Source organism: Cheilinus undulatus, linkage group 23, assembly GCF_018320785.1.
Source record: "Cheilinus undulatus linkage group 23, ASM1832078v1, whole genome shotgun sequence".
NCBI classification, from domain to species: Eukaryota; Metazoa; Chordata; class Actinopteri; order Labriformes; family Labridae; genus Cheilinus; species Cheilinus undulatus.
In genome coordinates this window covers 4,866,006-4,880,350 of record NC_054887.1, presented here as the reverse complement: position 1 = coordinate 4,880,350, position 14,345 = coordinate 4,866,006, and the positions used below count along the sequence as shown (strand labels likewise).

General features: G+C 40.7%; 2 protein-coding genes across 4 annotated transcripts in view; both read right to left on the bottom strand.

Moving 5' to 3' along the window:
- strip2 (striatin interacting protein 2) overlaps positions 1 to 5,519 on the bottom strand; it is a 59,229-nt gene extending 53,710 nt beyond the window's left edge. For 2 of the 3 annotated variants that reach the window (XM_041780273.1, XM_041780274.1), the window contains exon 1: positions 5,295 to 5,519. In XM_041780273.1, the coding sequence (XP_041636207.1) occupies positions 5,295 to 5,405 (111 nt within the window). In that variant the 5' untranslated portion in view covers positions 5,406 to 5,519. The remainder of the gene's footprint in view (positions 1 to 5,294) is intronic. The other variant, XM_041780275.1, reaches the window with a different exon arrangement.
- A 3,353-nt stretch (positions 5,520 to 8,872) lies between these two features.
- ahcyl2b (adenosylhomocysteinase like 2b) overlaps positions 8,873 to 14,345 on the bottom strand; it is an 84,315-nt gene continuing 78,842 nt past the window's right edge. The window contains exon 17 of the mRNA XM_041780593.1: positions 8,873 to 13,643. Coding sequence (XP_041636527.1) covers positions 13,637 to 13,643 — 7 coding nt within the window. The 3' untranslated portion in view covers positions 8,873 to 13,636. The remainder of the gene's footprint in view (positions 13,644 to 14,345) is intronic.

Genomic DNA, 14,345 nt, shown 5'->3' with positions numbered 1-14,345 from the left:
TTATTGACATTAATATTTTTAACGCCACAAACATACAAAGGAAGAATGCATACGGTCTTATTGTTTGATCTCATTAATCAGATTTTTTTTCATTATACAATGATTATGTGTATTATGTGTAAATATTTAATGCATTTTTAAAATAATTTTTACACTGCTTTGGCAGTAACTGATCTGTTCATGCTAGGACTGGGTAGTTAATCGAAAAGTAGATTCAATCGCAACATGGCCTGCTGCAATTTTCAAATCACAAAAGATGCAATTTTTCTCTGACCTGAAATTTGTGTTAAAACAGCAGTTTTAACCTTTTTTTGCAGCAGAGATGTTATGCATGACATATCATGCAGTCATTCAAGGTTCATTTCTAGAATAGTCAACAAAAAATCCTACCTTCTTCATTTTTTTAAACTTTTTTCTTATTAAATATGACAATGACAAAAACCCTTCAAGGCAACAATTCATATCCAAGTGGCAAGATGGGTCAAAATCCTCAGGATGCGATATTTTTAAAGAATTGTTCATTCCTTGTTTAGGAATAAAAGAAAGTTAAAGTGGGGGTATTTTGCCTTTTTTCAAAGCTTTACACCATCTCTCTGATACCCACGTAGTAGCTTTACACGTCAAAAAAACCCTCATGTTTCTCACACTGGCGTCCTGATAAACCCTTATTTTAACCTCCGTCTGAAACGTTTCGTTTTCGCAGCTGTCTGTTTAACACCCCCCGCTCCACGGACCTGCTTTCCTCCAATTGTACAATTTTCCGGAGGCTGGCCGGCAGCAGGACTCAATGTTTTGTGCCTGCCACCTCCAATGTGGCTAATGTTGTTATGCTAGTAGTGAAAACTTTGAATGAACCAGTCCGACTGAGTAAAATATGGCGAATTTTGATATACATCCGTACATGTTAGACCCGGAGTCTGATCCTGATAGTTTGGAGAGAGAGGGGGAAGAAAACCAGCAGCAGCAAAGGAAAGAGTGGGACGTATCTGTATGGTAAGTGTTTAATTACCGTGTTTCAGAGGCTAAGTCTGTTCCACTTTTCCGGCAGCACGGATGAACCATGAACCAGTCAGGAGATAATATTGCGATGACCTCGTCAGTTTGCTCCCTGTTTGCTCCATCGAAATCTTGTCTCAGGAGAATCTCTGAGAAATTTTCAACGAACCGTTCTCATCAGTTTACACACTAATTCCAAGATTTCTGCCACATATGTTTATCTTGCAGTTTGAAAATTTGCATACGTGGAGTATGGACACCCAACACTGTGACTTTATATTTATGTTTTAAAAATCGGAAAAGTATAAAACCCCGTCTTTAAAGAAAAGAAAAAGAAAAAAAAAGAGAAAAAATTGCAATTCAATTATTTTCCAAAATCGTTCTGCCATATTTCATGCCAACAAAGCAAACTGAAATTGAAATTAAACGTCTCTGCAGCAAAAAAAAAAGTTTTAAAGTGCTATTTGACACAAATTTCAAATTAAAGAAATTTCGCACTTTCTGCAATTTGAAAATTGCAGCAGGCCATTATTGGGATTTAATCTATTTTTTGATAATTTCCCTGCCTCAGAACTAACTGGGCATCATTTCAAAACCTCTCAAACTGGTTTCTTGAACATATACTCCAATGGTCTCCACAGTCACCAGATCTCAATCCAGAAGATGACCTTTGGGATGTGGTGGAAAGGGAGATTCCCATCACGGATGTGCAGCTTACAAATCTGCAGCAATTGCGTGATGCTATCATAAAGTTATGGGCCAAAATGTTGGGAGGAATGTTTCCAACACTTTGTCGAAAATGTGGTACGAGGAATTAAGTCAGACCTGAAGGCAAAAGGGGGTCCAAACTAGTACTGGCAAGGTGTACCTAATAAAGTGACCAATGAGTGCATGCAAGAAGCTGAAACTTGAAATTGCTTATCTTGGTTAATGAACAGATATGAACCCAAAATATTTTTCAAGCAAATATTTCAAACATTATGTCTCCACTGTTGTTGCTGGAGAAATCAGAGACTATTCAGTGAAAATGCAGCATTTTTATTGGACGACTTTTGAGTTCATCACCCTCTCTGCTGCAGGGATGCTATCTGTCAGTGAGAAAATAATAACTTCTCACATTTGAGCAGATGGCACCATTGAATGTTTGCTTGATAAATGATTTAATACAGATTAGTCTGTTATAAAAGCTGTTGTCAATTACTTTACATGAATCAATGCACCATCCATCTGCTGAAGAGCCCACTGTCACAGTGGGGGCCCAGAAACTGAAGTGACAGCTCTTTACATCCTCGACTGTCATGTTTCTTTAATTCCTGTCAGCAGAAACACACACACCCCTTCCCCTGCCTCTGCCTCTCTCCATCGTTTTCTCCCCTCCAGTCTCCCCCCTCTCTCCCTCTCTCTCTCTGCCGCCAGCTGATAACGAGAGCCGTCCTCGCTCCAAACTGGCACAGCTTTGCTTGGTGTGCAAACACCGGGCACCATGTCAAAGCAGGCCACCCCCACTCCTCCCAACATATGCCACATAGACGAGAGATGGCTGCAACACAAACGACGGGCAATTTACGTACATGACTGACTCGCTTATGAGGTTAACTCAGCAGACGGACCAGCCCAGTTCCAGTGCAGCAGCCTTAGGGGGAATCAACACAAGCACATGCTTCTGACATTTAAGGGCTCTCCAGTCCATATCATTCACAACCCCACCCCCAAGACCGTCAACAATCCCTCGTCCTAGAATCCAATGGCATGGAGATGATTATGCTCCAATTCCCTCGAAACCTTTCACTATGCTAATACAAAAACATACGTGTCGTGGACTGGATTTTGTGCCTGGATGACAGCTTTGACTGTTTAACTTCTCTGATGTTTCTGGGGCTGAAATGAAAACACATCTAATTTTTTCATGAAGGGATGAATTAAAGCTGCATGGCTTTATGAGGAGCAGGCTCAACGTGAACTGAGCTGCTGTCATGTTTGGAAGAAAAGAGTAGATTTTCTGATGCATAATTCAGAGGGCGGATTACATAAAATCTGTTTGTGAAGTTCCACGCAAATGTTTAAGGCTTCTTTGATTAGAGAGAGGAAATGTTGCAGGCTGCTGATGATTAGAGATCAAAATATTTGAAGTGCATTGGCATTTTTGCAGATTCTGCAAATAAAAATCTAAAAACTGTCATAAATTGCAATACACAAACCAACTGAGCTATAGCTGGCTGGTCCAGTTTTTAGTAAGTGGGCATTTTTTCAAGCTTCTAGGTTGATCAAATGACAATTTTAGGTCATCAAATATGCAATTCTATGGACTGTGAAGAGGATTGGGATAAATTGATACTCTATAAACAGCATTGATGCCTAAATAGTGCCTGAATTGAGACCTTTTAGTGGAAAAACTATGGTAAAAGGTGTTAGTTGGAGTAAAGGTGTAACTTCTTTATATAAGAGGTGCATTTTGGGCCTTTTTCTAGGAGTGTTGGAGAGTCACGTCAGGGTGCGCAAATCTACACTTTAAGTGCATTTTAAAGGGTAACTTACTAAGATTAGCGTTAGTTCACCACTTGAAAGCTTGTTTATTCCCCTTTTAAATGGTGCCACATTGGTAAAGAGCATGTATTTGTTGGATGAGCAGCAGAGCTGAGTATGTGGGTTGCACCTAAGAAAAATCTGCCAAATCTTCTCTGCCAGTGCCAAAAAGCTTATTTTGCTGTTGCTACTGATTGTTGTTCTGAGCTTCTGGTACCCCCATGTGAGGATGGGTCCTGCTATAGTGGTCAGCATGCCAGGTTTGACTGATCTGGACAGGGGAACTTCAAGCTGGTGTTCCGCAAAACCAAGTTGCAGCATTGTTTGGAGTGACCCAAGTACCATCCCCAAACTAAAGGACAAGTTCCATATAACGGGGGGGAGTCAGAGACCAGCCACAAAGTGGGCGTCCCCTGTCAGCACTACGGAAACGTAGGCTGTCTTCTACTGATTTGCAGTCAAGGTTTGCAGGATGACATGGCTGACTGCTCTCTGCCCAGACAATCCTTACCAGACTGCATGTAGCCAATCACCGGTCTCATCGGGCTGCCAGGAGGCCTGACCTCAACCCCACTGAACACTTGTGAGATCAGCTTGGGCGTGCGATCGGTGCGAAGTAACCAACACAACCACAATTGTTAAATTGCCAATATCTCTTCATACTTCAATCATCCCATCCAGCAATCAAGAGTCATCATCAGAGAAGGCTGTTTGGAATTGGCAGAGAAGATCTGGCAAAATTTTCATGGATGCAACCCACATACTTAGCTCTGCTGCTCATCCTACAAACGCATGTTCCTTACAAATGTGGCTCCAGTGGCTAAAGGGAAATAAACAGGCTCTCCAGTGGTGTAAAATGTATTGCCAAGAAGCACTGTTACAACAAAGACTACCAAATATAAATTACCTTGTTTTTAGTGCTAGGATTATTAGGGGTTTGTGCTTCCTGGAAAGTGAAAGCATGCTGCTTGTTTTGAGCAGTCTTCTCCACTGAGTAAAACTGTAAGGATTTTGCAATAAAAAGCTCAACTATATGATGAGAGGGTTCCAGACTTATGCAATCATAAAGATAAAACTGATGAGTAAAGAAAATTCTTGGTAGATTCTTCATAATAGAAGGAAATCTGTGATTTTGACACAAATTGAGGCGCTGGTTTGCTTTATAAAGGAACAAGTAGTCCACAGCTGAAGTGTAAGGCTGCAGCTTTGCCTTAGCAGAGAGGTAAGTTGGTGTATTAAGCGCAGTTATGATCATGCATAATGTTACTACTTGACATTTTCTAGCCTTAACCTGCAAATCATTGGAGGATTTCATGATTCAAGCCAAGTTAATATACTGTTACAGTTCTGTCAAGGACACAATCCAATGTCAGCCATGAAAGAGTTGGCTATTAAACTGTAAGGAGTGACTATAAACAGATATATGGAGGAAAATCTCTTGTTGTTGTAGTAGTGGTGGTGGTGTGGTCCTGCCAGCAGCAGTCACATTTCTCCACCTGCATTCTGCACGTTGAGCACCGCTGTAGGATTACTGCTGGGTTATTTATAGGAGCCGGTTGCCAAAATAACACCTCGCTGTCTGCCTGCCTGTCTGCATGCATTCATGCTCTCGAGCCAAGACAGCGACTCAATGCATGGAAAGGACATTGAGCGGGTCCGAAAGCTCCCCAGCAACAACACACACATGTATAAACAGGGACTATACACACGGTCACACACACCCCCAGCTCTCTTCTACACCAGGAGACTGTACACAGAACACCTCTGCCATTTACCTCCGACTTCTCCTGCTGATCCTTGAACACATCTTTCCCTTTCGGCTTCTGCCTGTCGCCGTTATCGATAAGGTTATTAATGATAGGTACCTCCATGTCCTCCGCCTGCATCTTTCTCGGTCAGGACGGCTCACTTCCTCCTCCGCGGATAGTGCATACCGGTCCGGTGGAGAGCTGAGACTGCACCGCACCAGCAGGAGCACCGGCTCCGGAGCCCAAGTTGAAGATCTCCTCCTCCTCCTCCCGCTGCTGCTGCCGTTACTCCCCCAGTCTGTTTGGTTCGCTGTCCCTGCACGCCCCGAGAGGGCGGGGTTAGAGTCATCATGACAGCAGAGGATAGGGGAATAAATACAACTAAAAAAACATGGAGCTACACGTGTTAAATGTTAAATTAAATTTTAAAAACCCGACTAATTGTGTTACAATTTAGATAAATCATACTTACAACAACAGTGCCTATAAAAAGTGTTCAACCCTTGGATGTTTTACCCTTATATCAATCAATTGTGGTCAATGTAATTTGACCTTTTTTTAACCAGAAAAATTACCAAAAAATATCCTTCGAATACCAACGTGAAAACAGATTTCTCCAAAGTAATGTCAATTAAATAAAAATATGTAATGTAAAATAAGTCACTGCATAAATCAAGTGACCAATTGGTGACAGTAGTCTCACAGTTGGTGAAACTGGGATCACCTGAGTGCAGTGATTGTGTCTCAAGTGGTTGTATAAAAAAAACACCTGCATCTGGAAGGCTTAACCAGTATTCCTGGCTACCATTACACCATGAAGACAAGGGAACACCCCAAGCAACTCAGAAAATTTAATTGAGAAAGTCAAGTCACTGCGCATCCCTTGGAGTTCAGTTAAATCCATCATGAAATGGAAGGAATATGGCTCGTGTAAATCTGCCTAGATCAGGCCGTCCTGACAAACTCAGTGGGCGTGCAAGAAGGAGACTAGTGAGAGAGGCCACCAAGACACCTGTGACTACTCTGAAGGAGTTCCAAGCTTCAGCAGCTGAGATGGGGGAGACTCTGCAGACAACTGTTGGCCGGGTTCTTCACCAGTCAAAGCTTTATGGGAGAGTGGCAAAGAGAAAGCCACTGTTGAAGAAAACTCAGATTCAATCTGGACTAGGGTTCACCAAAAAGCATGTGGGAGACTCCATGGTCATGTGGGAGAAAGTTCTTTGGTCTGATGAGACCAAAATTGAGCTTTTTGGCCATCAGACAAGACGCTGAAACACTGCACATCCCCACAAACACACCATCCTCACTCTGAAGCGCAGTGGTGGCAGCATCATGCTGCGGGGATGCTTCTCAGCAGCCAGCACTGGGAGGTTTGTAAAGGTAGAGGGTAAAATAAATGTCACAGAAGACAACAAGGTGAATGTTCTGAAGTGGCCCAGTCAAAGCCCAGACTTCAATCCAATAGAGAATTTGTGGTTGGACTTGAAAAGGGCTGTTCACATCTGATCCCTGTGCAACCTAAGTCAGTAATAATTCCCTCAAAATAGGCTCAAAAAAGTACATAAAAGGCTGCTCAATTACAGTAATTTGAGTAAATGGCATTAGGTATTTTCCACAGCTGCCAAAGAACCGTGTCTAAGTAATTCGGCCCAAAACACTTTTTCAATGCAGGTGCATAAAAATAAAGTAAAAACATTAATGCAACCTGTTGTCAGAGCAGGGGTCAGCCAGCTCATTACCCTTCATCCTGCACCGTGAGCCCCCTTTTTAAAAGTTAAACTCGAATGGAGGTGGCCCCCTCTGTAGCCGCTTCACCTCCTGTCAACCACCCTTCAGAGAGTCAAGTGAATTATTGATATGTGGAGGAGGGGTATGGTGTGTAGGCTGCCACACACTCCTAACTACCAACCCCCTCACTTTACAAATGGAAACCTCTTCAGATGACATGATTGGATTGTGCAGTTGAATGTGGGTTCTGCTGACCATAAGGCCAGTGGGGGGAGGGGAGGTCAAGTTCATGATTAAATAATTGAGTGGTGGTTGAACCAATTTACACTAGTCTGACTCAGCTAAAAATCAAACAAAACGTTAATGTTTCAATACATTTAAAAAAAATGACATAGATGAACGGATAATGTTTAAAGGATAGCCGGACAAAAGTATCTGGCTACACCCATCAATTCTTGAATTCAGGGGTTTCAATCAGAATCATTGTCACAGGTGTATAAAACCAATCACCTAGCCATGCAGTCTCCATTTACAAACATTTGCGATCTAAACGGGCCGTTCTGGCAAGCTCAGTGACTTCAAGCGTGGTGCTGTGATGGATGCCACCTTTGCAATAAGACTGTGAAATTTATGCCCTGCTGGATATTCCAGTCAACTTTAAGTGATATTATTAGAAAGTGGAAGCGTTTAGGAACAACAGCAGCTCAGCCACAAAATGGCAGACCATGTAAAATCACAGATCAGGATAAAATACTGCTGAGGTACAAGTCCTAAGTCCAGTGGCAAGCTTTGGATGGAGTGATGCAAAGCGCACCGGCACATCCAGTTAAGTGACAATCACACTTCTCTGTTTGGAAGTCAGATGGGTGAATATGGGTTTGGTGGACGCCAGGAGAACATAACCTGTCTGACTGCATTATGTGAAGCTTGGTGGAGGAGAAACAGTGGTATGGGGCTGTTTTTCAGATTGTGGGCTCAGCCCCTTATCTCCAGTGAAGGCCAATCTTGCCAAAACATTTTGGACAATGCTATGCTTCCAACTTTATGGCAACAGTTTGAGGAAGACCCTTTTCGACTCCGACATGACTGCCCCGGTGCACAACGCAAGGACTATAAAAACAGGGTTTGATGAGTTTGGTGTGGAAGAACTTCAGAGCCCTGACCTCAATCCCATCGAGCACCTTTTGGATGAACTGGAACAGAGATTATGAGCCAGGGCTTCTTGTCCAACATCAGTGCCTGACCTCATAAATGCTCTACAGAATGAATGGGTGCAAATTCCCACAGAAACACTCTAAAATTTTGTGGGACGCCTTCCAAGAAGAGCGGAGGCTATAAGAGCTGCAAACAGGGGGCAACTCCATATCAAAGCACATAGATTAAGATATGTCATTATAGTCAGGCGGCCAAATACTTTTGTCCATATTATGCAGAGGACTAGATGAGAAAGACTGATAACTTTTAAATATTAAAAAGCTTAAGAGGCACAGGATCCATCCGAGAACCTCCACCTCTTTAATTCGACACATATTTTTCAGCCTAGTTGTGGCTTTAAATGACTAAATGACGCCCTGCTTTACATGTGTCAATCTTCCCATTTAACCCAGTGATGCGGATACGTGTCGAGAATAAATAATGGCTCCCAGCCAGCTGCTAAACCCAGAGATGTCCCTGTCTGATGACTCAGATGAGCTCACTGTGGCGGTGACAGAACTCGGCAGCTGCACACAAGAGCTCCCCTTCCCCCCCCAAACACACAAATACAACCACTCAGAAATCAATCCCCATGAAAAGGCACTGAAACACGTCACACCTCTAAACAAGGCCCTGGTGGTGCAATTGTATTGGCAGAAATCAAGAAAAGGCACACAAATCACTACAATTTTTACATCTTTATTCATTAAGATTACAGAATGTTTTAAATTATTGCTCATCATCTACCATTATCACTTGCAATATTTAAACATAGGGTTTTTTCTTTATTAGACAACTTAAACATGTTTGAGATTTTTGCCAGTTTGCACTGTATGAGGATTTACAACAATAAATACAGGAGTCGAGTCTTCTTTTTCCTTTCTATATTCTTAAAGGTTGTCATATCTGTATATATTTGTATATACATATATGATGCTGGTGTCGTCCCCCGCCCACCCATGTGTCGGTCAGCTTACGGCTGACAAAACAAAAAACTGGTTTCTCCCCCTGACGCACAGGCTAGGAACCTGAGGCAGCTGTTAACAAAGCAACCATGGCTGACATAAAGAGGATGTGTACAAACACAGAAAGACATTTACTGTAGACATACATTTATAATCACCTCTGCTCTCCTTAATGTCACGTTCTCTTTAATGCACATTCACACTTAATAAGGGGAAAAATAAGACTCAAGATGAGAGTTTAAAGTACGATACTGACAACAGCTCACGCTACTTCAAAAGGGGGGTTTCAACAGCACAAGGAGACAGCAATGCTAACACATTGGCAGGGAACAGCGAGGTTGTATGGGCTGTGACACAGTGTAGGATCTTGTTAGTGAACAACGGCTTATGGGCATACACTAGGTTTATCTGAAAAACTTAAAAGATCAGTCTTTTATAGTTATTTGTTGTTCATCACAGCTTTGATGTTATATCCATTTACTTTGTTGCCAAGAGACGAGTAGATTGATACCTTACATGCCCATACAATACATAGGAACATCTAGCTTCAAGCTAGCTAGGTTAGCTTAGCTTAGCATAAATCTCCATAGCAGTAAAATCAGCTTCACTCAAAATAACAAAATCAAATTGTAGACATCACATATTTAACATTTTCTGTCACTTTGGAGTTAATTATGTTGCCTTTACGCTAAGCTAAGCTAACAATTTCACAAATTTATGTGGAGGGGCCTGGCTGCAGACAGTAGATCTCAGACAACCCCTCTTCCAGCCCCCCTTACATTCAAGTGCAAAAATAACAGATGAAGCAAAATTTCAGAAATAAACCAGAAAAAAAAGTTGGCTGTCCAATCCAGTGGTTCTCAACAGGTGGGTTGGGACCCAAAAGTGGGAGCTGCAGAGCTGTTTTTAGTAGGTTGCAAAGGTGTGCCTGGAAAAACGGTCCATTTTTGTCCACGGTTTAAGAAGGTCCAAGCAGGCAGATTTGATTTTACTCTGCTTTTCCATGATAACAGGTGTATTTTGGCAATTTTCTCAACAGCTTAACTCCTTCAAGGGGAAACAAAACAGGTTTACTCACTTCAATGGGTTCATTTCTCAAAATATCATGATAACTACCAAAATTTACACCTTATCATGGGGAATAGATCGATATACAATGTGTTCATGCATGTTGGTTTGGGTTTCTATCATGACAAACCTGTCTTGTCTTTATGTTATGACCTTTTTTGTGAATTTTTCAGGAAGTTGGGTCGCTATTGCTCGTTCAAGAGGTGGTGGTGGGTCCTGAGGCTAGATCAGTTGAGAACCACTGGTCTAATCTGTGATTAAATGATGTATAGACCTGTTTTAAGGTAGTTATGTGAACGGTCACCAGCTTTAGCTTAGTAAGCTTTAGCTAGAGTGAACATAGATTCAGCAGCTATGTAGTTACCACATAAGCCAATGCAGCTACATTAGCTTAGGTAAAGCGAGCCACCGTTTGCATAACTACTTCTACATCAGGCCTAACTCTGCAAACGTGGTATAGCGTAGCTAACATAGCTTTGATTGTTTTAGCTATGGTAATTATGTAGGTGCATTACCTAATTAGCTCACCCCGTCAATGTAGCCTTGTTAACCTTAGCTATGTTAGCTCCCTTCAAGTGTTTTATTGGAAGACAACCTTTTTCCTGTAGATTGTTTACTCTGCTTTATAAAATATTTTGCAATAAGGTTTTGAAGCTCAGGTTTTTAACTTTTGGCATCCTAACCCTAATCAAAAGTTTAATCTGATTTTATTTTGAAAGTTTTAGCACACATTAGCTGTGTCAGAGTGCTTTCATGGAGGGAAACCTTTTTTCATGTAAGCAGGCTGTTTAGTTGGTCTTACTAAACATTCTGTTGTTATGGTCTGCAGGTTTTTGAATTTTAACTTCTGGTAGCTCAACCCTTTCCCTGACCCTAACCAAAAGTTTAATCTGATTTTAATTTGAAAGTTTAGGATACATCAACTGTTAGGAGTGTGTTCTTAGAGGACAAGCTTTTTCATGTAAGCGAACTGTTTAGTTAGCTTTATTAAACATTTTGTAGTTAGGTTCTGCAGGTCAGGTTTTTAACTTTTACCGTGTCCCTAACCAAACGTTTAATCCGATTTTATTTTGAAGGTTTAGCATACATTAGCTGGGTTAGAGTGTCTTCATGGAGGACAACCTTTTTTCCTGTAGGCAGACTGTTTACACGTTTTGTAATCAGGTATTACAGGTCAGGATTTTAACGTTTGGTATCCTAATCCTTATCATAATCAAAACCAAAAGTTTAACTGAAACTTATTTTGAAAGTTTAAGCATACGTTAGCTGTGTTAGTGTGTTTGCTTGGAGAAAAACCTTTTTCCCTGTAAGAAGGTTTAGTTGGTTTTAACTTTCAGTGTCCTAACCCATATCTTGATCCCTTACTCTAACTCTTACTGAAAGTGTAATTAGATTTTATTTTGAAATTTTAAGCCAATTTTAGCTGTGTTAGGGTGTTTTCTTGGAGAAAAACGTTTTGTATTCAGGTTTTTAACTTTTAGTATCCTAACCCCTGCCCAGTTTTTTACTCTTACCCTAACCAAAAGTTTCATCAGATTTTTATTTCGAAAGCTTTAACGTGCATTTCCATTCAGACAGAGGCGGTGTCTCTTTGTAATGGTCTGCAAGGTGTTTGAGATCTGAGATCTGCAGCCAGATTCCAGATTAAACAAGAAAGTATATCAGGCATTCTTCTGAAGACTTTGGTTATACTCCATGTTATCAAAACTGCATAAAATGAGTAGAAATATCAGATCTTTAAGTCAATACCTGTTAAACCGGTTAACTACACTTTGTGCCATTTCTTCAATAACCGAGTGTTTACCCCATATACAGTACAGTAAATGTGAGGCTGAAACAATGAGCTACTGTGTGCATGTGTTATAGCATTCAGTCCCTCTCAGAGAGCAGAGCTGGCAGCGTCTCGCAGCAGGATAACAAAGAGGATCTGATTGGATCAGGTGCAGAGCCGGTATAGCAGCAGGGTGCACTTGGCTGTCTGGTAAAATATCCATCAGGACTTTTTAATTTCCAGGGTCAGGTTTAGCTGGGGACAAAGCCACTGTGTGGCCCAGTACACCAGTGGATTTAAGCCTCTTGGGAATGGGAGGAAAAAAATTACAATATGTCATGTTTAGTTGATTGTAATGTTGTGTAATAGACGCATGAATATCCCAGAAGGTGAACTTGAAACACTGAGCATGTCTTTGAGTACCAAAGTTGTGATGTGTATGGTAAGTACAGTAGATCTTAAAGCACCATACTTTCAAAGAAGGACCTGATTGAATATATCTGCTTTAGTACCGGCCATTTGGTATCACTGTAAATATTCTCTCACAGTATTCAGAATGCAGGTTTGAGGACATCTAATACACTTATCATTAGAACATTTAATTGCTTATTTATGTTGATTTTGAAAAAGTAATAATATGACGCAGGAGAAAAGATAGAAAAATCTTAATTTCAATATAAATATCTAAATATACAGTATACCCCTAGTAATGATGTGACAACCTGCCATGCTTCTAATACAGTTAATCTGAAAGGAAAAGACAGCATGAAAAGGCTAGCTCTCACTAGCTTGAAATACTTGTCATAACTCAAACACTTGTGCCATGTGAGCAGCTGAAAGCCTAAGAAAGCAGCAGCCAATGAGATGGTTTCACTGTGAGTGACAGGCGGTCACCATCCAGTCATACTTACAAAAAGACAAACTCCAGGCTGATCAAAAGGGACAGAACGCATAAAAAATACTTCAAACAGACAACGGTGAATCTCAATGAAATGATCAAATATAAAGACATGATATGATTGGACCCTGAGATCCCGTCTAACCCCTCGCTCTAGTTTTAGCCCCGCACCTTTCAATAATACACAAGAGAAAACAAAAAAAATGTAATCACAGGTAGAAAAGAAAAAGACAACAAAAAAGGACAGGAAAAAGTGTCCGTCACTAAATCTTCAAAGGTCATCTTCATTCACACAGATTTTTTTAAATCATGTTTTTTATATAGTGTATATATTTTTAGCATCAATAATTTTATCTTTAATAGTTAAAACAATAAAAGATCTGGCAATGAGAAGGGAGAATGGAGGACTTACATACAACTGAACACACAAATGAGCTCCTTAAGAGAAAGAGGTGACAGTGGAAGGAAAGAAAAACATCTCCATAAAGAAGATGTGGGAGAGATTGCTAGTGGCAGAGTTAATGTTATAATTATTGTTGTTAAGCTTGAATAAATAAGAGGACTGCCAGAAGCTCAGGGAAAGCTATGCCCCTCCATCCCTCAGCTTGGTTGGAACTACTTCCCCTCCCCTCTGATATAAAGCAGGCGTGTTGACTGTACTGTCCATCCTTCCTTTTCTCCTCCTCCTCTGAGTTTGTGCCGTTCATGGAGTATTTGTATTCGTCAGCCTCTCTCCAACACTGGTTTAATACCTAAACAGAAAAGTGAAAACATACAGGTTAGAAGGATAAGGAATGGCAGCCAAAATAGCTCATATCCCTGTCAGACAGGAGGAGGATTTCAGGAGGTGAAACATGCAAAAAAAAAAAAAAGAAAAAGAAAAAAAGACACTGTGGTTGTAAAGTTTACAAGACATCCAAGATACTGTGTGCAGCCAAGTCTAATGCTAAAATGAAAGTTTCTGCCTTTTTATCAAGCCTACATGTTATATGACATGAGTAGAGAGTTTTTACATCCTAGTTTTATTTTGGATGCTTACATTATTTTACTTTGCACACAGAAACAAAATTATTTCACTGAAACCAAAAACTGCCAGAGTCAAAATTATTACCCCCCAACCTTTCAGACGAGCCAAAGCAAAAACCACTGCTGATCAGTGATGGACCTTAACTTTGCAATGTTCAAAGCTTGTAAAATCAAGTTAAAACCAAGTGTTGTTTCCCAGTTTACTTGAGTTAAAAAAAAACGTGATTACAGTTCTGTCATCTCATGTTTAAATTTGTTTAAGCATTTATTATGGCAACGACACATGTTTGGCAGAGCCTACGTGGAAGATTCTGAATCGATTTTATGAATGTCTGATAATCGATAATCGTTAGTAATTTAAATATTCAATATCCTGGGAAATGGCAGAAAAGAAAAGGTGGAACTCTGACACGGAGTGTGTAACGATA